Source organism: Lissotriton vulgaris, chromosome 4_1 (assembly GCF_964263255.1).
Source record: "Lissotriton vulgaris chromosome 4_1, aLisVul1.2, whole genome shotgun sequence".
NCBI classification, from domain to species: Eukaryota; Metazoa; Chordata; class Amphibia; order Caudata; family Salamandridae; genus Lissotriton; species Lissotriton vulgaris.
The window spans coordinates 234,792,185-234,818,559 of NC_141691.1; the positions used below are offsets into that span (position 1 = coordinate 234,792,185).

General features: G+C 40.6%; 1 protein-coding gene across 2 annotated transcripts in view; it reads left to right on the forward strand.

The window, feature by feature from the left end:
* IL1RAPL2 (interleukin 1 receptor accessory protein like 2) overlaps nt 1–26,375 on the forward strand; it is a 1,345,334-nt gene that overhangs the window by 188,289 nt on the left and 1,130,670 nt on the right. For both annotated transcript variants that reach the window (XM_086966750.1, XM_086966749.1), the window contains exon 3: nt 8,325–8,478. In XM_086966750.1, coding sequence (XP_086822876.1) covers nt 8,325–8,478 — 154 coding nt within the window. The remainder of the gene's footprint in view (nt 1–8,324; nt 8,479–26,375) is intronic.

Here is a 26,375-nt window from a genome sequence, read left to right on the forward strand (position 1 = left end):
CCTCCCTAACTGGTAGCCTGTCAACCGCCGGAGGTATGGAGAAATTCCTCATTAGGGCTAATAACATTATAGACAAGGAGATTGTCATATTGGAAAGGCGTTTATCTACTGAACTTATTTCCTTGAAACGATCATCCATAGGACCCCTTGCCAATGTCAAAACGCCGACTAGAGATAGCAATCAGTCTCCTATTGCGGATAAAATATGCCCGCCCATAGAAGACCCTATCCACCTAGCCTCCGCGGGTATATCAACTGACATTGTGGCTGACCCTACCTGTGTACTTATAAGTGAAAATGTTTCCATTTTATCTAATCCTGATGTGAGTACTACTGAGTCTAAGAGCTATGGGGAAAAAGAGGGTGCCGTGAGGAAACGAAAAAGAGTGTACAATAAAAAAGAAGTTAAAATGGGAAGGGCTACAAAAACAGCTAAAGTACGGGAGGAACCACTACCCCAGACCACATTTACCCCCCGTGAGGCCCAATCCCCGAATAGGGAAATATCTATGGAATGGGCCGTGGCACTACTTAAATCAATTATATCCCCATTAGAGGCTAAACTGGACAGGCTTTGCTCCAGAATTTTAAATGTAGAGAAAACATCTGCCTCCATTCTAGCCGCCCTTGGTAACCTCCAGAACCAACACACCCCAACCACTACCTTAACCCCTGCTATTCCCGCTCCTCCTAATCCGGTCATGAACCAACCTAATATCCCCCCACCAAATATCTGTATACCACCCCTTACTCAATCCCAGCCCAATAATTTAACAACTGATAATGGGGAGAGTCAACAACTAAGCCAAACTAACCCGCCAGACCATACGGCTGGGGGGAACCAGGGAGTAACAAGCGAGGCACTTAATACTCCTAGAGTTAGGCGGCCCGATTTACCACCGGAGGCTAACCGGTTCACTGTCATCTTAGCCGGTGTACCACCATTAGAAACAGGGGAATCTGAAACCTTTAGCTCCCTGAAGAGCAAAGTAATAAAATGGCTTAATTGGAATAGACCACTCCCGGGCCACCTGCACAATGAAATAATCATGGTAAGGAGGGTCCCCTGGGTAGGCAAGACCCCTAAAAACATCATTGGGGACTGCCTAACCGTTAGTTTTAGAGACCCTCGTACAGTATCCCATATTTGTGCAGGTTTTAACAGGTCTTTTGACTCAACGATCCAAACCCTCCCCGTTTCCTATTTTTTTCCACCAACTAACTTTCGCCACCAACAAAGAAGAGGGGATTGGTCCATTGTGGAACGGAGGGGCAGACAAAGAGCATATGATCCTAGACCTCCAAGACAATCTCAATATGCACCCCAATTCCACTCCTTTATGGATCCCAACCGCTATAGCTGCTTAGATGGCTTAGAGGGAGTAGACTGACTACACCCCGTCCTTTGCCCTCCGAAGCTGACTAACATTCAGGTTATACCTGATGTTTTGCCCACGGCCTATTTAACCACCCCTAATGAAGCTATCCCCACTAATTTACCTCTGATTACACTCGTCACAACCCCTACTATACAATGTTCCGAATTCACCCCCATTACCCCTGCCCCAGCTACTACCATTGTACCGGATTTGATTTCGTTAGATATGACCCCCGCCACACCTTCTGTCTCAACTATCCACATCAATACAGTCAAGGATCAAAGGGTTAAGGGTTATTCATTGATGAGCTGGAACATCGCCGGGTGGCGGCAGAAGGTTTCAGCACTAGGCTGGAGGGAACTTACCTTGGTTTATGATATTCTATGTTTGCAGGAAACGTGGTCAGTGGAAGATATTGCCTATGATGGTTTTGTTGCCTATAACTGTAATGCGGTGGAATCTCCAATGGGGAGGGCCAAAGGGGGATTGTTGATTTTACTCTCTGTACATCTACCTTTACGAGTAAGAAAAAGCCATATTGTGGGGTCCCATTTGCAAATTTTGGAAATTTTGATAGGCAGGGACCGTAATCTATTGTTGATCAACCACTACAATAATACTTTCGACCCCTCCAGCACCACTGTAGTAGACGAACTTGAATCGGCTCTGGATTCTATTCTCTGTAAAACAGCTGTATCTTATGATATTGTTTGGGGAGGAGATTTTAATATTAGAACTTGCCCCCTCTCATATTCTACTACCTGTGGTTATGATGGGGAAAATGGGGAAAATTTACTGCATTTTCTACACTCTCCATATGGCACTTCCCTTAACAATTTGATGTTAAAAATTGATATATCAATCCATCAACATGCACCTGATAATGAGGGCAACCTGGCGCCTACCTTCACGGGGAGAAACACCACCTCCATTATTGACTTCCTGATCATCTCTAATCGGGTAGCTCCCCATTGTTCGGTTACCCAGATCATAGATCACGACCTGAGTGACCACAATGCACTTACCATGGTTTTATATTGCGAGCTCCATAGGGATGTATTTTCAGGTAGGGTTGTAGATGACATCAGGCCATGTAGACCTAATGGGATCCGCATAAAATGGAGTGGGGAAAAAGCAGAGAATTTGCATCGGAGGGTGGTGAAAGCTGGCCTTAACATGATACTCAGTTGTCTTGATATGGAAGCCCCTGCCGCACAATCTATAAATAACTTCGAGAATCTGGGTATCATAATTAAGAATACACTCACTTCAAAGAAGGCCAAATCAGGGCAGGCTACACAGGGCTGGTTTAACCAAGCATGTACAAGGGCACTAAAATCCCTCAAACTCGCCCTTTCAAGTACCCCGAGAGACAGGGATGCGGTTAAATCCCTAAGGGCCATTTATAAAAATGTGCTCAAAACCAGGAAACAAGAACTTAGAGAAATAGCCTGGGAAGATCTGAATAAAGCCGCAGCACTCCGGGACAGTAAACTATTCTGGAGCACCATCAATAGCCCATTCCTGCAAAAAGAGGAATTCCCTGTCCTCACCGCCCAAGTTAGTGAAGAGGGATGGGTGGCCCATTTCTCAGGGATCTTTGATCCAACTGGAGAGTCCCTAGCCAATGATAACATCATCTGCACCACCCGAGTTGATTCCCCGAGAATAACGACCGATGAGGTGGATTTGGCTTTAAGGAATAGCAAAGGGGGAAAAGCCCCCGGCCCAGACGGGGTGCCGATCGACCTATACAAATATGATCCAGCACTCTGGAGCCCACTACTGACCATAGCCTTTAATGCTGCTATGGATAACAGGACCCCTTCCACGTGGGGTGAATCCATCATCATTCCAATCTATAAAAAGGGGGATAGAGGAGAGGCTAAGAACTACCGCCCTATCTCCCTTTTGGATTCCTCACTTAAAATCTTGAGTAGGGTCCTGTTAGCACGCTTGGAAGATTGGGCTGTAGATAATAACATTCTTGCCCCATCCCAATACGGCTTTAGAAAGGGCCTTGGCACGATCGAACAATGTATTAACTTGAACCTTTTAATAGGGAAGTATACCAAGGCCAAGCCGGGATCATTATTTCTGTGCTTTGCAGATCTTTCAAGCGCATTTGATTTGGTCGACCATGCCCTGTTATGGACAACTCTGCTGGGCATGGGAGCCCCCCCCGATATTATCTATTTCCTGGCCACACTTTATTCTAAGTTATCCGCCCAAATTCGTTATGGCCCGGAGGGTGAGTGCACTCGGAAGATCAGAGTAAGATCTGGCATTAGACAGGGCTGTGTATTAGCCCCGTTGCTTTTTTCCCTCTTCATTAACTCGGTTGAACAAGAACTAAAACAAATTCATGCTGATGCCCCCCATGTAGGAGGTTCCCCTATACCGGTATTATTGTATGCCGATGATACAGTTCTCCTTTCTAGGACTCCTATAGGCCTACAAAAATTGATGGATGGGTTCTATGATTTTATATTGAAACGGAAACTCAAAATTAATAATTCTAAAACGTTCGTCATGGTGTGTGGGAAAAAGCCGAAACTTTTTAAACCTTTCTCTTTTAAGGAAAACCATATTGCAACTGTCACAAATTTTTGCTATCTGGGGGTCACATTTAACGATAGAGGATCTTGGGCCCCTGAGGAAACAAACGTTAAAGCGAGAATGGGGAAAGCTTCCTCGGGCGTCTTCCGCTTTGCCACCAAAGTAGGAAGCCGCCGCATTGTTGATATGTTGACTATATACAAGCACAGATGTACTTCGATAGCTTTGTATGGCTCGGGGGTATGGGGACATTGCAATGCCAAGGCCCTGCAAAATGAAGAAAACAAATTCATTAAACGGCTGCTTTGTCTCCCCACCTCGGCATCTACTGTTTTAACCCATTCGGAATTGGATCTGGATTACCTGTCCGACCTTACAGGGTTAAGGCCATTGTTGGTATGGAAATCCATTTTCTCCAAGCCGGAAACAGCATTCACCAGAAATATCATCAAAGACTGTTTGCTCTTGGATAAAGTTCTAAGTATTCCATGGTTAAAATACGTAGTTATGACTGTTAAAGATCTGTTTGACATGGACCTAGGAAATGACCCTACTAGTATGAACACCTTAGACAAACTGGAAGTAAAAAATGTTTATCTTAGGGCGAGATCGGATGTGCGAAGTCATGCCACCAGGGAATACTCCACACATATTTTCCACCTGTCCTTGAATGATGATAGCTGGGGTATTCCAATGTACCTCAAAGTTATCCATAGACAGTCCCATCAGTTCGTTCTTTCAAGGCTAAGACTAGGTATAGTGCATAACTTGGTCGCTTTCCCGACTATGAAATTACATCCAGTAACCCCATGTCCATGTGATGACTCTACCAAACAAAGCACAATGCACTTTCTATTATTCTGTCCTCTGTATAAAGCACTACGCATCTGTTACCTCAAGCCTATGTTCCTTAAATATAATATGTACACCACCGATAGCGCTCTGAGGCTTCTTTTTTCACTTTCAAGTCCAGATATCTGTTTTTATACTGCTACTTTTATTCTGAAATCTATTAGAGCTAGACTTAGCATGGTTTTCCCGTAATTTTATGTGCAGCTATTCCCACAACATGTGACTATGTTATTTTTTGTTTCTGTATTTTGAGTACCACGTGTATGTAATGTTTTAAACTGTATACTTTTATGATGTTTTTTAAACATTCGAATAAAGTTATAAACTGAACTGAACTGAGTAAATAGCATTTTATGTTTTTAAATTATTCATGAGAAGACAAAGTCTTAAAGAAAAATAAAGGTAGGAAAGAAAAAGTAGGAGAAAGAAAAAAGACAGAGAAGGGAGAAAAGAAAAGAGAGAGAAAAAGGAAAGGAAAAAACTGCAAATGTATTAATATCTTCATCTAACATAATATTGAAATATTAATCTTATACCAATGACCTTAGTTTAAAAAACACAGAGTAATAACTATACATGTGACATATGAAAGAAATAAACTAGAAGAAGTAAAGAGTCAAATACTCATGTAGGTTGATAAACAAAAGAACTGTCTTGATTACGTAATGCAGATGCAGATAAGTAATTAGTGAATGGAGACCAGAGGGCTTCTTTTCAAATAAGTTGTCGAGAAGTTTTGGTAGAAGCTCTGTCTGGTCTATGGAGATAACAAAGAAGATTCCACCAGGCGGAGAAGGAAACCTTAGAGGCATCTTTCCAATTAGAGGTGATTACCTGAAGGGCAATAGCAATTAACATGTCCACAAATATGCCCACCTTGTGAGAACCAAACCAGTATGAGAAGTTACTTCCTCAATATATATAATTCCTATATAACAAAAGGGAAATTAATAGTAAAATAGAGGAAATTGACTCACACACTTTAGTCCAAAAATGGGCAATATTATGGCAAAGAAAAAAGGAATGCATAAAGGAGCCGGGAGTAGAAGGACATACCCAACAATTCAGGGATAAATGTGAACTATATTTGGAGAGTGATAATGAAGTTAAAAATAGTCTATGATAAAAATAATAAAGGGTCTGAGTGGTGCTAGAGTTACAAGAGGTATGATGTATGCGTGTCCAAATGGAGTTACATGTATCAACAGAGAGGGAATGTTGTAGATCGGATTCCCATAAAAGTTCAACTTTATTTCAGGGCGACTAGGAGAAGAAAAATGTAGATACTTGTAAACATGGGAGGCTTTGATGAAAGGGGAAGAGGGTAAAGGTTTTAACAAAGGATCTTGAGGCCACAGCATCTGCTTCCTAGACTTTGCTGCTAAAAAGACAGCTAACAGTTCAGTATATTCCAAAAACAAAACAATTACCCCTCTGGGCCAATTTACTGACGATGAAGGAGAAGAATCTGCAGATTAGGACCGATGCGATGTACATTGAGAATGTGTAATTTTAAAAAGGCCTGCATGTTGGACCCTTCCTCTCCCTCAGGAATGCCATAAATACAAAGGTTATTGTGTCTATTGTGATTTTCCAAATCTTCTGTTTGTGTCTTGAGCAGAGCTATCTCTTTGGACATGGCTGGAACTTGAGGTAACAAATCCTGAGTTTTACTAATCATCTGTTCCACCGCAGACATTCTTGAATCCAAGTTAGACCATTTCTCATCCAACCTTTGAAAAGTAGCATTAGTATCAATGACAAAAGATTTAATCAACTTTATCTCTACCATGAGGTCTTCCATTGTAATGGGTAGTGGAGACTTGGTAGGCAAATTGGGTTCCTTCTTTTGTCGTTTAGGAGGAGCAGCCAGATTAGAATCTTTGCGAGAGGAAGACATATTTGCTAAAGTTATTTTCTTACCAGGAGAGGGAGAAGGCTAAATATAGATAGGAAAACTGAAAATGTGAGACTTTCCAAAATGCACAGCGTAAGAGAAACAAAGTGTGAATCATACAACAGCCGTCAAAGTCAGTTTCCTTGCATCAACACAGCTAAAGCGTGACCACTGACTCTGTCAGCATTGGCATATTTAAATGAGGCATAGCATATTAGAAGTCCACATAGAATAGAGACTATTTAAAAATATAGCTGGGTGTTGCATATAGAGTGTTCCTAAGAAGAACTGTATTTTCTGACAGAAAATGTTGGCACATAAAAGACTTTAGGGAGGCAGAAATCAGTCAGAAAAATATTCGCAGAGGCAAAACCAGGAGTATAACAAAGTATTGAGTATTGGTTTTGTAAAGCAGCGGAAAGCTCTCATTCAAACACACAATCTCCTCAGCGGAAGAAAAAAGAAACACGGTAAGGAGAAACCAAAGATGAGGCATTTTATTGGAACATAAGATGGCGGTTGCGCTGTATATATGAAATGCGCTGCATAATGTAGTTGAATCGCAGGAAAACTGGAGGTGAAGTCAAAATAGTAAAGGAGCCATTGTGCACTTCATATGTTTAGCGAAAGTGGCGTACCTTCATAGTACCGATTGTTGAGCTGAGATGAAGCCGCGAAGCACGCAAGATGGCGGCCGCGCTCCACTCAGCAAGCGTGCTGCATAATAAAGATGAATTCCGGAAGATTGCACGATAACTGCGAGGCAAAAAAGGTGTCCTTAGGCTTAGCGGACACACCGACAGCCGTATCTACCTTCAAACTTTGTCGGGAAACCACTCCATCGGCCGCCCTTCAGATGAGACTTTATCTCGGTCCGGAGTAAGATCAGCCCGCTGCCATCCCCGTCGGCGCTAAAGCCAGGACCCTCGGAATGATGGAGTTCTGAACCATATTTGTTACTACAGTCCCAAAGACCAGATAGCTTTTTTTAAATGTTTCCTTTGGTTAGCCTTATGAAAACTACCATTCTCAGCACTTTGAATGGACCGTTTCCATATTTTATTGTGTTTAGAACATCTTGCTTCCTCGGATTTGTTTGTAGCATTCAAGGTTGTAATTGCCCCAGTCTACTGACCAGCTAAGTTCCAGTAACGAAGATCCCTACTGAGATCGCTAAAATTCCTCCATTTTCTTATTAGGTTTAAGTGTCCCACTGAGGATCCTCTGACACATAGGATCAAAGTGATAACTATCAAGATAGTTTGGAATCCATGAAGGGACTTTCTTTCCTCCATCATTTGCTAAGGTTTGGATAGTATAGGTTACCAGGAATTTTTTTATTTGTTTGGTCTTAAGTATGGCAAGGGATAACATTCTCTGTGCCTTATAAATGAAGATAATATATGGCATGACTTTTAAAAAGCTTGTAGCATTTCACTGTCATTAGACCCATGGCCCCTATGCAATCATAAAACACAACATTGAAGTTTAGGTCAGTTACTGCACTTACCTGACTCAAATTATTTTTGTCATTTATTATCAAGTTGATCTATGTATCAAATTTTTCTACATAAAGAACATATATAATATATTTACAGGGATGTGCTCGAAATTCTACAAAATATTTTTTCTTTCAGGAATGTCAGCCAAAAATGTGGAGAAGTTCAATTGTCCAGAAAGGAAGCACACTTCTTATACGTGAGGTTCAGAAAGACGACAGCGGAAATTATACGTGTGAACTGAAGTATGACGGCAAGCTGGTTAGGCGTACAACTCAGTTAAAGGTTACAGGTAAGCTGCATTTAAAAATATATATTTTCAAAATATCGATGAGAAGCCAACGGGAAAAATACTGTTATAATGGAATGGGCAGTACAGAAATGAAATTCACAACATTATTTTAAATTCTGTTAACTGCTGGATTTGGAATCCTTATTTTCAGAAAATTAGGCTAAATTTATATTGATTATATCCAATTGATGTGAATGATAAATAGCTTAAAAAACTCTGTCCCCTAATTTTCAAGAGGAAAATCAGTTATTTCCGGCTCTCATCACATGGCTGACCGTGGACAAATAAGCTGTGTATTATATTCCTGTTTTAGTGCATCAGTGTGCTGTACTGAGCAGTCACACCAGAGCCAAGGCCAGAGAGATACCAGGCTTTCGGAATAGCACCTTAGAAATATTGACATGCATTGAATAAAAGTGAACATCTTATACATATTTAGAAAATATGATGGTTCCAGCTCTAGTCCACTGATGCTAAACAACACTTTTGTGTGTTCTGCTTTTCAATATTTTCATTTAATATGGTTTTATTTATTTCAGATAAGGCCCAAAAATTGGGTGACAGAGCACTTAACAAGATGACTGAATTCTATTCATTTGGGAATTGTAGGTTTTTGATTGGGGAAAAGAAGCAGGATTTTCATCTTTTGAATGTTTAATTTTATATTTTTTACATCAATTCTTATATTTGAGAGCGCTATAAGGGCTGGTTTTGCCTGTTGAATTTCAAATAAAGTGGTGTGTAATTGTTATAGATTTCTAGATCTGTATATGATTTGAAACTAAATCAATGGACAATGAGAAATCAAAGTGCTTTTGCGTTCCCTCGATATAGCACTGATATTTCCGCATGCTTTGTCATTGCATAAATATTATTGCTTCAAAAAAGGGTGTCAGACTTTAGATTCTAGGAATATTGATCGCATGGAATACTCATTTCAATAATGTGTAATTGAACAGAGAGCTAAGAAGAATATCTTTAAGATCCAATCAGGGGAAGTATGTTCTAGGGATTATTAGGACAGTGGTTAAAAATTTAACAATGTCTGCATGTTCATATTGTTAATATAAGCTTGTTTAAGTGCTAATAGAGCCCCTGAAATACATAATGCAATGTATACAACCTGATTTTCTAGTGGATAGTTATAAAAAATCGAGATACACCTTAAATTGTACACTGTTTAAAATTGTCATATATTTTGAATTCACTTTCTTTACTTAGTACATAAGTGAGATCCATTCTTTATTGTACACTCTGGTTTTATTAGTTTTAATTTCCACCTCTCCCAGTAAACCAGACTGTTATTATTACAGGTATATTAAAGTCTGCAGGTCTTGTTATGATCCTTACAATTATTATCACAGTAACAGTTTATAAACATCTATAACTTGTAGCATACTTTAGGCCATGTATTGTTTCCATAATCTTGTGTCTGGGTTGACCATACATATACAAGTATTTAATTTAACTTCATGTGGTTGTACAATAATACTTCTATTACCGTCTATTCAGATTTCAATCATTTAGGAAGCTGGGTAGTCCATTTCCTCCAACATGCTGCAATAGGTCTGGGATGTTGCATCCTGTTCCTATTGTGAATTAAATTCATATGTCAACCTCGTTCCACTGCCCCACAATTGGGCATATCTGCACACTTCCCCCTTAAGCACTTCACCTTCGGCACTGGCCCATCGAATAGCGTCTCCCATCCATCTAACAAAGGAGCAGTCTTCTTTCGCTTTCTGCAATCACTTTTCTGGTCAGTACAAAGGCTAGGTCAAGGACCCTACTACCCATATTGTACCTCCTGGATCATGTATATAGGTCCAAGAAATCGGCTGCAGTTCTGTGCAGTTCTGCGCTGCTGATAGCAATTTCTATGTATCCCATCACATACCCCCGATAACCCTGAATTACAGGATATGTCCATACCATATGGAAAACCTCTTCAACTTCTGTACCACAGCAGGGGTTGTATGTCTATGTCCTGAAAGAAAGGAAAGTTCAAAGATTCAACTACGCGTACGACTTCCAACTAGTGTTCCCTATCAATAACTCCCCTACCACCGTTCATGTATTCCAGATGACGATTCGATTCATCCGTGACTGGATGAACAGCAACCAGCTGAAGTTAAACCCAGACAAAACAGAAGTGATTCTTACGGGAGGCTCACTGAACCTCTGGAGCTCCTGTTTCTGGCCTAAATAGCTGGGGCAGCCTCCCACTCCTTCCACATCTGTCAAAACCCAGGGAGTCATAATTAATAATGATCTTACCATGAAAACTCAAGTAGGATCCATAATTTCAACATGCTTTTTTCAACTAAAAAAAATAAAGAAAATCAGCAGGTTCCTTACACAGGAAGCAAAAATACAGACAGTACTTGCTATGGTGATATCCCACATCGATTATGCCAACTCACTATACTTTGGCATCCCGGCTTATCTCATCCATCGTCTCCAACTGGTACAGAACCAGGCGGCCAGATGGTTTTTCCAGGAAATCAGGTGCCAACATGTCTCTCCTCTTCTGAAGAAGCTACACTGGCTCCCTATAAACCAAAATTGCGCCTTCAAGGTGGGATGCATTATCTTTACATTTCTGAATGGCAGAAACCCTAAATTCATCAACAGCTTGATCGACAGGTACACTCAGACCCGCAACCTGTGATCTTCCCATATTCACCTCCTGACTATACCTCCCTTTAAACTGAAACGCTTTGGTGGAACAAGGTTCTCAACACCCCAGATATTGGAACTCCCTACCTCTAGAGATTAGGTCCTGCAAAGACCTCATAACTTTTCGTAAACTCGAAAAAGCATGGTTATTTAGACAGGCATATGAGTAACATCTCAGTCCAGCACCATCAGAGTAGCGCCAAGAAGTCAACCTGGTGTACGTGCGCTCTACAAATTAAGTATAACATGACATAACTACGGGTCAATGCCCATGTATCTGCAATATGGTATGGTTAAGTGCATTGGTGGACTTATTCAACTGTCAATTTAGACCTTTGTGGCATTCCTCTGTCATATTGAACTGTGATGAAAGAGAGTGACCATCACCACCAGATTTGCTATTACTCTTTGTCTCACTTGAAAGACTTGCCAATTTCTAGATTGCCTGGGAGTCATGAAAATTTGAATTGCAATCACAAAACTTTCATTCATGATCACAGGAATAGTAATCTGCCTGTGATAAGGGGATAAGAGGACATTGTCTACCATTAAATTATCTTTTAGAAGGCACATAATCTTTTAAAAGTCTCAGACATGGAGTCCTTTGTTACTCAGTACAATCACAGTAATGTATAATTATATCAAAGTAAAAATGAAAAAGAAGATTCACCAGAAAATTAATCATCTCCCTGCTGTCTGTCAGCGTGGCAGAAGATATTATGTCTACCACACTGATGGACAGCCACCTGCCAAAATTAGAGATCACCACAAGGCCAGGGGTGATCTGTGCCACTGTCATAGCGTTTCCTCTGAGTCACTACAAGTTTGGCGGATGGCTCCTATCTATTCGGTAACCATTCAACAAATATTTTTGTGAGTCAGAAATAAGTTCCAAAAAGCGGAGTTTGTTCCTGGAAAAAAAAACTGAACTTTCTCCCAGGGTGTGAAGATTATTATTGTTTTTGTTGTCCATGACTACTAGGTTTTACCTGGTGAGGATAGACCAAACAAAAAAGTCATCAGAACCTCTGCTCTAAATAATGTGGGCAGTATAATGTGCTTACTTTGATGGTCCCCGACTCTGTTAAGACATCAGAGTAAGTTTTCCAATGATGAAGCCAGTTGGGACATTGGGGGCACTACCTTTGGAAAACTGATAGTCTTCCCATCTCAGAATAAAGCAGATTGAGGGTTTGTGATGGAATACCCTGCCTGCCAAACTATAAATCAGATCCTAAGCCTTAATTTTTAAATGTATCTTCAATACATGATCTACACATCTGTACGTGCAATTTCATCCAGTATTCAATCTGATTCTGTACAATGAGTTACTATACAGATCACGAAAGAAGGCCACTTGGTGACTTGGACTGAAAGATTATGTATGAGTGTTTTGCCACTTTCCTGAACCCTATGACGGTCAATTTATGTTTGATATGTTTTGGGAATTCCAACTCTATGGTCCCACAATGGAAATTCTCCAATATCTCATACAATGTAGCTTTAATTTGGGAATTTTCAATAGCATATGGTTGTCTGATCTTAAAATCTTCGCTGGAATATATCTGACTAGCTTGTCTTGTATGTAGGGGGTGGGGCAGTCCCTTGACAGCAGGAAGTAAATTATTCAAAACATATATTTCATGTCCAGTGTACAGCTCTATGTGCAGAATATCAACCAATAGAAATGTCTGCTAATGATTAGGACATGACTGTGACTAAGGCTAGGTCAACTACCATATTTCGAGGTTACAGATGCTTAATTAAATAGCCTGACAAGGAGCACATAATGTTGTGGCCTTGATATCAAAACATTTGGTTGATATCATATTAGACTCTATTTTTCTCACATACAAAAAACTAGTTGCATCATATGCACATTTAGAAAAAGTGTACACTAATGCGATGTAAGATTTTCTCCTGTTGTTTGCATTTAATGCACTTAACCGAGTATTACAAAAAAATAAACAATACATATTAAATGAGGAGCAAAGGCGCAGCAGAGAACTAGTAAAAAATGCATAGCGGATATTCGAAGGTTCGGAACAAAAACTCAAATCCACTTCTGTCTGAAGAACGAAAAACCTGCTATGTAATTAATAGTTTGGTAATTATGCAGAAGACACTAACACCTGCTCCAAAAAACAAAGTCTGTGAGGCTTCCTTGATATGCTGTATATGTACTTAACATTGACCTTGTCAAATTCAACCCGCAAACAAAGAAACACATAGGAATGCCTGCTTAGTAAGGTTCAATTACTGCAATTAAATAGTCAGGAATGAAGTGCTTAGACAGTAGGATAGCACATCTACTGCCAGTGTTACTTACTTTGGGTTTGTTTTTCAATGCCTGTGTAGTGCTGTGCTTTGAAAGAAGGGCAGGGAGTTACAGCTGGCCAGCAGAAGATACATTGCTGATTTTGTGGATTTGACAGGTAAATTATGGGTTTGTACAAATTCCAATTTCAACTTAAATGGTCATTTTTTGAGAAATCACATAATTATTTTTTCAGAGTTCTACTAGCATAGTAAACATAAGTCTAGGCTAAAGATTTACTTTAAACTTTTTTGCAAAGAGGCATAAATTAAGTGTTCTTTTAAAAACAAATTGGCAACATAAGTGTGAGATAACTTTAATGCTCAACATGTATGCCATTATTGGTCCATGTGGAACATAATATGTAGGTATGACTAAATGTCTAATTAGACCAGAATAAAATTAACATCAGTCTCTCATGAGGCATGTTGGCTTCTAGGCACCTCAAGGTAGATGAACAGCTAATTCCAGCACAACAAGACTTAAGGTGAGGTCCCCTAACCCTTGTGATGCTTCCTTTGAGGTAGACACCAGCTCAGGTTCTCTATCTTGGTCATAGAGTACATGGAATTGGAATAACAAGTAGGACAACGACTCCCATTGTTATACAATAAAAGCAGATAGGAGATGTGGATCCATTATCTGCATGTTTAAAACCAGTTTAAGGCAGTTCTCATGTCAAATATGCTTTCCAAGCTGCACCCCAGACACAGCCTTTGTGTGGAGTGATGTTTCTCACAGTAGGTAGTCTTCAGCCTGGGGTACCCACACCAGAGGCAAAAAAGAATGAGCCTTTTTTACTTGCCTGTCATCAGTCACATTGAACAGTAATCGATGGAAAGACAAGAGGCTAGCCTCATCAAAGGCATCAATTTTGTCATGAACAACAGAGACTGCAGTCCAATATTCACCCCCACCATCTACCAAACGGCAGCGCTACAGGAGGACTAGTGTGCAGATCCACTCAGCAAAGGGCCTAATTGAATTACTAAAGGAGCCTTGTCTCCTTTCTGCCCACTTCAGTGTCTAGGTGTCCTCCCTCCAACTTTACTATTGGCAGCAATACACTTCCAATGTCTAGGAAAACAATCTCACCACTTTTTCACAGGGACATCTAAAATGGTTCCAGCAGTCCTTCATTACTCTGGCTCACTCACACAATCCAAGTACCACACATGCCACATACAAAAATATGTACAATAAACATCTGGGATGTTAGTGATAGGATCTCAGTTAGCACTTACAAGTGAAGCTCTACACCAGTGTAGCAGAAGGCTTCCACTCCAATCACAAACATTAAAAATAGTCTGGTTATAACTATGGATTTACAAAACATGGTACGTTGCCACCACTGATCTTTGTACTAAATTCAGAACAGGGTTTGTAGGCCACTGTCAATCAAGAGACAAGCCAGGCCCTCTGCATAAACACTAGATTAGTGTGAGGCTGGAGCTAAATTAAAAAACCCAGTAGGGAACTCAAGAGAGGGTCAACATGATTGTACATAACGCAGGGGATATACCCATCCCAATATGTTATTTAAAACATTTGCTTTCCCAGAAAAGAGGATATTTTAGAAACTTGAATTCGCAGGCAGAACGTTGATGGATTCAGAGGCTTGCCTCATGTCCCTGAGGGATCTGAATGAGGAACAAAGTTTAACGTGTTTTGTGTAATTGCTTTAGGAAAAGCTTTGGATAATCCTGTACATGATATTTACAGTATAACATGAACATTCATGACTTTTTTGCGGTTATTATGTTTACATTTTGAATATACACACTATGATGAGTTTTGATATGGATTGATTTATCTCATTAGAGTTGTGTGCAGTCTTTACAGCCAAATGTAATCTCATGTAGATTTGCTGCAGTCCGTAGACTTATTCCATTAACTGTGTGTAAGATCCTGGTTCTTGATAAGAAAACAGCAGACACAGGATTGAGTTGAGATGAAGCTCAGGTTTATTGGAGATAAAAGGAGACACATCCAGATATCATCCAAGCTCAAAGTAATAACCACCTCAGCTTGAAAGCATACATTCTAGTAACTGTGGTAACCACATGGAATTCATGACGTCAGACAGTGTAGATCAGAGAGTGAAGGATGCTACACATCTTCCCCCCATAAAAAAAGGCTAGAGCAAAAGAAGAAAAAACATTAATTATAAAACAAGAGATAAACAACAATACTTTCATTAAGATACATAGTCTTTTAAATGAGAAGGTTTCTTGATTGACCTTGAAGAGTGTCGAAGCACTTTAGAAACCTCATGATTGGTGTTAAGCCGGGAACCGTCAACATCCGTCCTAAGATCAAGAGCAGGAGGTTGAAGATTTCCAGATAAGACACAAATTCTATTTAAGTTCCATATTCTGTGATCTAGGGTTCTCACAGCATTTTTAAAGACTTTTATTACTTTTATAGGTTCAGAGAATTTGATTTTTTTACCAGGAAGCTTAACAACTACCATGTCACCAACGTTTACAAGCGTTGCTTTAACAGCATGTTTGGAATCGAAGTATAGCTTTCTGTTAGAAGAGTTCAAAATCTCTTTCTCACGCCAATTGAGTCCATTATTTAAATCACTATCTTTAGAACAATTGGCAATTTCATCACTCAAATCCCTCACCCATGTTGGTTCTAAGAAAGTACAAGGTGACCTTCCTCTAAAGAGGACAAAAGGTGATTTACCAGTGGAGGAGTGAAGAGTGAATCTATAATTCTCCACTTTTTTAAGAACTTGTTCTTTCCAATTAAGACCTGCCCCTTTAGCCCAAGAGATAGTTTCTTTGAGCACTTTGTTAAATCTCTCCACCATTCCATTGGTTTCTGGGTGATAAAGGGCACATTTCTTATGATTTATCCCACACCTAAGTAAGAAAGACTCCATTTCCCTGGAAACCAATTGAACCCCATTATCGGTGAGGATGGATTGAGGAAAGCCTTCCCTTGCAAATAGGGTCTCCAAGAATCTTATAACACAGCTAGTCTCAATATTGGAAGTGAAATGTATCTCAGGCCATCTAGAAAATAAATCCATTAAAACAAAAATGAAAATTTGCTGCCCATCAGTGTAAATAGGGCCAAGGATATCAAATGAGACCTCTTTCCACGGTCCACCAGGAAGATCCCTAATGATCATAGGTTGCACTCTAACAACTTTGGATTTATCACTAAGATTACAAACCACGCAATCTCTATTGACACGCTCAATGTGCAAATCCATGCCAGGCCACCAGTAGGATGAGCGAACTCTTTCCTTAGTTTTGGTCATACCAGAGTGTGACTCATGCACCAGGTCAATGATGTTCTTACGTAGTTCAGACGGAGGAACCAATCTAGTCCCACGAACCAAAAGATCATTACAAACTGCTAATTCATCCTTCACCCCCCAGAATTTCGCACACTCAGCAGATCCCTGTTTCTTAGAATGCCAACCCTTCTCCAAGAGCGACATCACACCAGAGAGAACAGGATCAGAAGATAGCTTAGAGCGCCATTCAGATTCATCAATGACCTCAACAGATACAGGGCAAACCTGATATTTATCCTCTTCATAGTCATCTTCTAAAGGTACGTCCTGTGAAACATCAACCAGCCTTGACAAGGTGTCAGCAACACAATTCTGAACCCCTGGTATATATTTTATTGTGAAATCAAATTCTTGAAGAGCAATAACCCATCTAGTTATTCTGCTGGACACTAAATCAATACCCTTTTTGGCGAAAATCTCACACAAAGGCTTATGATCAGTTTTGATTATGAACTTGCTTCCCCACAAGAATTTCTTGAATTTGTTGACAGACCAAAACACAGCCAGAGCCTCCCGTTCAATAACAGAATAGCGAGTCTCAGGGTCCTTAAGACTACGTGAGGCAAACATAATGGTCTCTAAGACTCCCTCATTCTCTTGTTGGAGGACAGCACCAAGTCCCTTGAGACTGGCATCAGTGGTAAGAATGGAAATCTTTTGAGGGTCAAAACTTCTAAGATTAGGTGCTTTTTCAAGTCCCTTTTTAACGTCTGAAATTCAGACTCACAAGTATCATTCCAAATGAATTTAGAACCTTTTTTTAACAGACTCCTTAAACCTACACACTGACCAGCAAAAGCTTTAACAAACTTGTTATAATACTCTATCATACCAAAGAATTTAATCAATTCTTCTCTGGAAGAAGGAGGAGGCATCTTAACAATTGTATCTACCAAGTTGGCCTTAGGTGCAATACCATCTTTTGAAATTGTGTGACCTAAATAATGAATTGATGAGACACCAAAATGACACTTGTCAATCTTGATGGTAAGGTTGGCCCTTTCAAGTCTACTAAGCACATCAAACAAGATAGACTCGTGTTCAACATCATTTTTACCAAATACAAGAATGTCATCTTGGTACACACACACCTTTTCACAACCCTTAGGCACCTTCTCCATGATGCGCTGAAAAACAGACGCCGTTGAAACAAGACCAAAGGGCATTCGGATGAATCTAAATGTCCCAAAAGGGGTAATAAAGGATGTAAGATTTCTTGAAGATTCCTCAAGCTCAATCTGGTGGTAAGCAGAGGCCAAATCCAATGTGCTGAATATTTTTGCATTACCCACTTTAGTTAAAAGATCTGAAATGTTAGGGAGAGGATATCTGTCACTGATCACACACTTATTTAACTGCCTCAAATCAATGCATAGACGCAAAGAACCATTGGGTTTGCGAGCAGCGACGACGGGCGCAATCCAATCAGTTCCTGTGACTTCCTCAATGATCCCTCCCAACTTTAGTTTATCCAATTCGCTTATCATCTCATCCCTGAGAGAAATGGGAACAGGTCTGGGCTTGCAAGCATAGGGTTGAGAACCAGGCCTTAGTGGAATTTCAGGTTTGAAATCTTTGAGACACCCTAGTTCATCTCTAAATACCTTAGGAAATTGCATTTTAATGCGTGACAACAGTTCAACATTGGAATCAACTGCCGACTACACCAATGTAAGATCCTGGTTCTTGATAAGAAAACAGCAGACACAGGATTAAGTTGAGCTGAAGCTCATGTTTATTGGAGAAAAAAGGAGACACATCCAGATCTCATCCAAGCTCAAAGTAATAACCACCTCAGCTTGAAAGCATACATTCTAGTAACTGTGGTAACCACATGGAATTCATGACGTCAGACAGTGTAGATCAGAGAGTGAAGGATGCTACACAGTGCTTGTGCAGTTCCGTAATTTTTTGTGTGACTGATATGTGGCCTATATCGTCTTTCGTATTTTTCACAGTTACATTTTTTCCACTGGTTTTGAATTTTGAAGGTCAATTGTATCGTTTTTTTGTCATGATCAGATTTTAAAAACCAAATTTTGCGACCAAGCATTGAGCGCTACAGATTTTTGCACAATGACACATTTACTCGAAATACACATAATGCTCATTGTTGTCACAGACACGATGTGCATGACACCTAAATAGAACTATACTATTTTGTAAGAACTACTTTATTTATTATCAAACTGGATATGGCTCACATAGTAGGTGGTCATATGTAAGAACTCCAAATGACCAAGAAAATACTGAGTTGTATGTGTCTGTTGTTTAAGTTAGCATTTTAGCTTTGGACTACTTAAAAGAATTGTTGTATCTCATGGAATTCCGGTTTCAGCAGAAACTGACTCCAGAAACTGATGGCCTGATTCACAAAGGTCCTCTGTACTTGGGACAGAGCCCCTGCAGTTGTGTGGGAGGCCCCGCAGTTGTGGGGTAGTCTTTGCACTTGGGGCAGGATCGCCGCAATGAGAATGCTCAATGCAGAGATTTCACCCTGAGTGCGGAACTTCCCCACAGCGGGACCTTCGCCACAAGTGCGGAGGCTCTTTGTGAATCAGGTTCTGTGAATGTTGGGAAGTGCAGCAGCTGTATGCACTTATCAAGCAATGTTCACCCGGCGACTTTTTGAATGTGTACATTGTGAAGGTGTCTTGTGAGGCTTTAGTACATGAAGACTTACCTCACATATAGCCAGTGGTGTAGAAAAGGGGGGCAGTGGGGGCGGTTGCCCGGGGCGCCATGAGTTTTGAGGGCGGCATCCCCCGCCCCACCGCCTGCTCTTCAATGCGTTTGCCGTAGGGCGGCAATCGCAAGAATATCATGCCAGCACCCCCCTCCGCTCCACAGCCACCGCGGGGTGGGAAAGGCAGGGACCACCTTGGGCGGCAGAGTGATGAGCTACACCACTGCATATAACTTCAATAAAGTTAGATTCCCCGTCGCACTTAATGTAATAAGCATAATTTTTGCAGTGAAAAAAAATATATAATTTCATCAAGCCTTAGTATTTGTTCATTTACTGTATGTGAGGTCAACCAAAGAATATTCAGCATTAGTTTAAAAAGAAAGCAAATCACGACTGTTGGCCTTGTTTGATGCTGCCATATGAATTAAATATACATGGCGATATCACAGAAATATTGAAGGCATGGTACAGGCATGATCAGATCGGTGCAGGGCAGGTTGCTGAATCCAGCTGGCACAATTTGAATTGGTTGTGGGTTAATTCCACAGCACTTTATGTTAGTACTGAATTACTCTACATCATTTATTATTTGTTATTGTTAATTTATTCTTATTAGGCGCACAGCTACCCAAGGGTTTCCCGGCGCCGCCTGATAGGTCAAAAAGACAAAAAAGACCTTATAGATTAAATAGCCACGTTTTGCGGCCCTTACGATAGTTAACGTAATTAGTTGTATTCCGAAGTGTCCTCGGAAGGGAATTCCACAACCGAAGGCCAAGATAAGAGAACGACTGGCCGCCCAGCAGGGAAAATCTGATCCTTGGCACAACAAAATTAACCTGTGAGGATGAGCGTAGCGAACGTGAGGGAAGATAGCCCTGGACTAGAGTTTTCAAATATTGTGCTGCTTTGCCACAGTTGATTCTGAACGTTTAGCTCAAGGCTTTGAACTTTATACGGTTCATAACCCTGAGCCAATGTAAATCACGAAGGGTGCCTGAGACCGAACACTTTTGGGAATCTTACAAAGCAGTCTAGCCATCGCATTTTGAACCAATTGCAGCTTGCTTATCGCATCCTTTTTGGCTCCAAGATAGAGAATGTTGCCATAATCCAGCCTAGATGTAATAAGAGCATGGACCACAGTGCGTTGAGTAGATGAAGGCAGCATCCAGAGGATTTTTCTGAGCCATTTCAAGATGGCCAAACAAGTAGATGAAACTTTCACTGCTTGCTGCCTCATTGAAAGATGTTCATCAAGTATGACCCCCAGATTTCAAACATGTCGACTGAGCAGAGGTAGAGCACCCATCTCTGATGGCCAGTAAAGGGAGCCCCATAAGTTCTTTTCCCTGCCCAGTAGAAGCACCTCAGTCTTCTCTCCATTCAGTTTAAGCATATTTGCTTGCATCCATCCTGCAATCTTACTCAACTCAACTTGGAGAGAGGATGGATTAGTTGTTCTATCTACTGATAGAGAGAAGACAATCTGGGTGTCATCGGTGTAAGAAAAAAGGGAAAGCCCCACTTTTTCTGCAATAAGTGCTAAAGGCCTAACATAGACATTAAATAGCAACAGGCTCAAAATAGAGCCCTGGGGAATGCCATAGGGTGAAGAGTACATTTTAGAGCTGGAAGTAGGGGAAAAGACTTGGAAAGTAGATCCACCAGAAAGTCTTTTAGCCAATTGAGTGCTACTCTAGACACTCCTAAAGATTGTAGCGCTTGCAAGAGCAGTTTATAAGAAACCGTGTCAAACGCGGCACTCAAACCAAGAAGTATGAGTACCATGGTATCACCATTGTCCACACATTTTCGTATCATTTCCATAACACCTAATAAGGTAGTCTCCATAGAGAAACCTGGTCGGAAACCCGACTGAGAACTATGAAGGAAATCATGTAATTCAACAAAAGATGACAGTTGAGTGTTAACATGTTTTTCCAATACCTTTGAAAAAGCCGGGAGAAGGGAGATAGGGGAGAAAATAGATAGTTGCGACGGATCTGCATTCGCATTTTTAAAAGAGGAAGAACCATTGCATGTTTCCACATGGATGGTATCCTAGCTCCATTAAGGAGGCATTAAACAACTGCATAATTCAGTACAAAGATGGTGTTTCAAGTTTCAGGAGCAGCGGGAGAGGAACAGGGTCCTTAGGGTAACCAGACTTCAAGCTATTTAAAATTAGCCTAAAGGAATTAATGTCAAGGGGTGCCCAAGTATGTAAATTGTTAGTGGCTTTCGCGGGCAAAGTGACCTGAGAGATAGAACTAAAAGTAGGTTGCTCCAAAGAAGATGCATACTGTTGGCTATCCACTGGCTGGGCTTGCTTCAGTGAAGTGTAGATATCTTCAACTTTGTTGAGAAAAACTCAGCAAGCTCGTCGCATTGTAGTACACTGAAGTCAGGAGATTTAGGCAGGCACTTCGCACCCGATAATTCTTTTACAAGTTTAAATAAAGCTTTAGCAATTCTTCTGAGCTTTAGTGATGGTCAAAGTCACAAACAAACTCGTGCTCGTGCTACTTTGCAAAGTGCTTGATAATTCCTTATCAAGAACTTATAGGCAAATTTAGACTCAGGAGCATAATTCTTTCTCCAATGTCTCTCAGAGGCTTTACATTTTCTTTTTTCTTCCTTAAACTCTAAGAAAACCAAGGGGCCGGAGGTCGGTGGTTTCTCATTTTATTATCCGAAAGAGGTAGGCAAACAGCTACCGAGTTGAGTAGGCAGTTATGTATTCCATTCGCATTAGCTACCAAAATAGAACTAATAGTATTTCAGAGCAGTTTCTAAAGTGTCCCAGATTGCTACGCGAGGGACGAACCGAGCTTAAAGAAGATTTACTAACACGAAAATTCAGCAAAAAATGATCGGACCAGAGAACAGGAAGGGCAGGAGAGCAGTTGATGTCCGGCAGGGTAGAGAATATTGGGTCCAGCAAGTGACCTGCTACATGAGTAGGGCCCGAATTACATAGCAAAATATTCATAGCTGCCATATCTGAAGTAAGTATAGAGCTTGTAGAGTCTACAGGGTCATCAAAATGCATGTTAAAATCCCCTAAAATGGTAAAGTTGGCAGTATCCAAAAGAAACAGAGTAACTTGGTCAGGAAAGGAATCCGCCCATGCCTCAGCCGCTCATGGGGGGCGATAGAGAAAAATTCCGGAGAAAGTAACCTGCGGACTAGTGATAAGTTTAAATAAAGCGGATTCGCAACCACTAAACTGAAGATTTTCAAATTTACAAGTAAAACAATCTTTATAAATAATTGCAATACCACCACCCTTATTTAAAATCCTATCTCTTCTAACTATTAAATAGTTGGGCGGTAGAGCATACACAATGTCAGGTCCTGAACACTCCTGTAGCCAGGTTTCTGTGAGGAAAATGGTGTCAGGGTGCTCATTAATCAAGAGATCGGAAATGTCAGACTTATGTTTTGGAAGCGATCAGCAATTTATACTATAAAATAGATAGTCATAACCATGGGTTTTATGCAGATTTGTAGAAATTTTAGCGAGAGGCTTAGAAGATCCTATAGGGGCAGTAAGCGAGCTGAAGCCTAGGCATTGGTCAGAAATAATTGGAGTACTGCAACATGGGCAAGTAAAAGGTAGAGAATCAGGGTATAAGAACTCATGCCCCGAGCGTATTGAACTTCTAAAACTTAACAACTGCTCGCTAGAATACCTTATGGCCGATTTCCCAAATGGAGCAGGGGTCCTGGCCCCTGGGCCCAGGTCGTTTGCGGACGGGTGCAGATGGGCTTGCCTTAGGCGTGCCATCTGCCCCGTTCGCTGCGCATCTGATCCCCGCACATAATATGTGTTTTTGGGAGGGTGGCGTGCAAAGATTAGTGCGCTGACCCTCGGGACTGACTGGGTGGCAACCAGCTAATGGCTGCCCTCGACCTTGTGGTAAAGGGAAAAAGCAATTGTCTGGAGTATAACACTCTGACCAGACTTGGTGATAAGGAAAACACCAAAAGTAATATACAAGCCAACCCCCAAAGATATCAGAAATAGTCCATACAATTTTTTTTTTTAATCTTATAATCAAAGGTTGTAAACAATTTTAAAAAGAGTCTATTTAATAATTTTTAAAAGCAGCTTAAAAAGCGAGAACAGCAAGCATACTAAACTCAGGAGAAACCTCTCAGGCGCTGTGCGTCCGATCCTCCCCATTATATGTGTTAATGGGAGGGTGACATGCAAAGACTAGTGCGCTGACCGTCGGGAACGTGTGCCAACCCGCTAATGGCTGCCCGCAACCTCGTGGTAAAGGGAAAAAGCAATTGTCTTGAATATAACACACTCCGACCAGACTTTGTGATACAGAAAGCCCCAAAAGTAATGCACAAGCCAACCCCCCCAAGATATCGGAAATAGTCCACACAATTTTCTTTAAAAAAATCTTATAAACAAAGGTTGTAAACAATTTTAAAAAGAGTCTATTTAATAATTTTTAGAAGCAGCTTAATAAGCAAGAACAGCAAGCTTAATAAGCTCAGGAAACCTCCTTAATGTTGCTGCAGCTAGGGTAATTGGAATACTTTCATCAGTAGTAGTCTTCACAGTCACTGTTGTTGCTTACTGTAATTCAATGAACAGTGGTTTGCACAGTTGTAAGATGAAACTCGTATCTTAGTGAAATAGCTAGTGGCCATGAAAACAAATCACATCACTATCGGAAAAAGAATAGGCCCTGGCGAAATTGTCATTACGCCGGAATAATCGTGTGTAACTTCTGACATTTCATGTTATGGTTTTTACATAAAATATCCCAAATTATGCCATTACGCCATGTCGCGTAATTTTCTATCAGTGCCGTGGGGAAAACCCTTCCTTGGTAGCATGAGAGAAAAGTGAACAAAGAGAAAAAGTAGGTCTGCTGTTCATGTGCAATGTAGAACTGTTTTTAGCGCAAAATGCCTCCTCTCGTTCAAAATGGACACGAGGCATTTTGCGCAAAAAAGTCCTAAAGTCTGAGGGTGCAGTGCACATCATTTTGTGCGATCACACGAAGTGCCCCAAATTACGCGTAATTATGCAACCGGCAATTGGGCGAATTTCGCGCCCCCTAACAAAAAAGCACCCATCATAAACAAATATACTCAGTAATATTTGTAAAAGGCACAACACATTCCACTTTACATTTAAGTAACAACTATTGTCAATCTTGCAATGCTGTTTTGAATTATCCGCACACTATAATACTGTTAGAATATCAAGTGCAAAAATTAGCCATAAAAGTAAATGTGAAGTCAAAGTTCATAGAAGAGAATCATGGAAATTCGTGAAACACAGCCAATCTATATTGGACATAATGTTAATTGGCAAATAACTCTGCACTGGATATGCTCAGTGTAGCACAATGACGGTTTGGTCACCTAAAATTGTGAGGCGAGAGCCAATAGAGGAGAGGATGTAGCCTACGGCTAGATTGGTCGCCTCAAAGATGGGGAACAAGGTTCGAGTCTGAAAGAGTAGACTAACTTTAAAAAAAAAAGAAATTGCAGAACAAATAAAAATTAATGCTTGAAACTTAAACTACAATTTAATGATACATGCAGTTAATTAAAAAAATACATTAAGGTACACTTTTCAAGAAAAATATGAGGTGCAGCACAAATGATACCATTGCTGTGCAAACAATGCCACAGAAAGAAGCACTAACATGACAGAGATTACAAAGAGGGTTGTAATACTCTACAGTTTGGTGCTGAAACAACGATTCCTAAATACAGTGAAATAACAGAGACTGAGTGAACTTTATGTGACACGGCCGTCTGTCTCTAAACTACTCCAAGCACATGTCCCCTAGAAAGCCTCAAGCAGCGACAGGAAATGCCACATCATCGTCACTCTTCAGCCAGCAGAACTACAGATATTTATAGCTTCATATTCTCTTCATTAGGAGCAATGCTGTAAGACAGGGTCCTCTGGACAGGCCACTGTAACACCTGTCGCTAGTTGGGGTGAGCTGTTAACTGGCCTCCTGTGCTGCACCAGGCTGAATATAATCAGGTGTTATCTTTGCAATATATGCATTCTATTAATGGATAGTCTATAAAAACACAAAAGATTGGAGGAATGCATTTTTATGCTGCCAATATTAACGAGGGGCGAGAAGCACATCACCATAAAATGTGCGTAATTTCAGTACTGTACTACTTATTACATTTAACAAGTGGTATTATAAGCATGAGAATATAAGGGGCACATACATAAATTGTCTGCACTAAATTAAATTCCAATTAGACAGCAAGGCAATTACCCTACTGTGAACCACAATGGCGCATGTATATATATTTATGTTATGCATAAATGTATTGATCTGAGAGTTTAACTTCTCTATCTGTGCATCATAGGGATAATGCAAATCAGTGATGCTCTGACCGGATGGAGGCACACAGCTGCAGGGAGAGTGTCTTTTTGCAGCTACTGAGAACAGCCACTGAGTGTTATGGACCATCCCCCAACGGGACTCTCAGTGTGTCCAGGTCACTTATTAGTAGTCACCCAGCCCAGTGTTTTCTGGTTGGATTCTTGGACTTGTAATGGCGAATTCCCATTTACACAAGTAGGGCTAAATGTCTCAGAATTGTCAATGTCAGAATTGGAGATCTCTAGTTGGCAGTGGTTTGCACCCTGTTCAAGTAGGGACCATCACTCTAAGCAGGGTAAGGGTATTACACAGCTGAAACCTCCTCACTCCGTTGGTAGCTTGGCAGATGACACGAGCAGTCTGGCTTATCTCAGAGGCAATGTGTAAAGCATTCATACAAGCACACACTGTAACACAGTGAAATCCCTGCAAAAGGACACCATACCCAGTTGGAAAAATAACCAATATTTATCGAAGCAAAACAAGACCAAAAATGCAAAA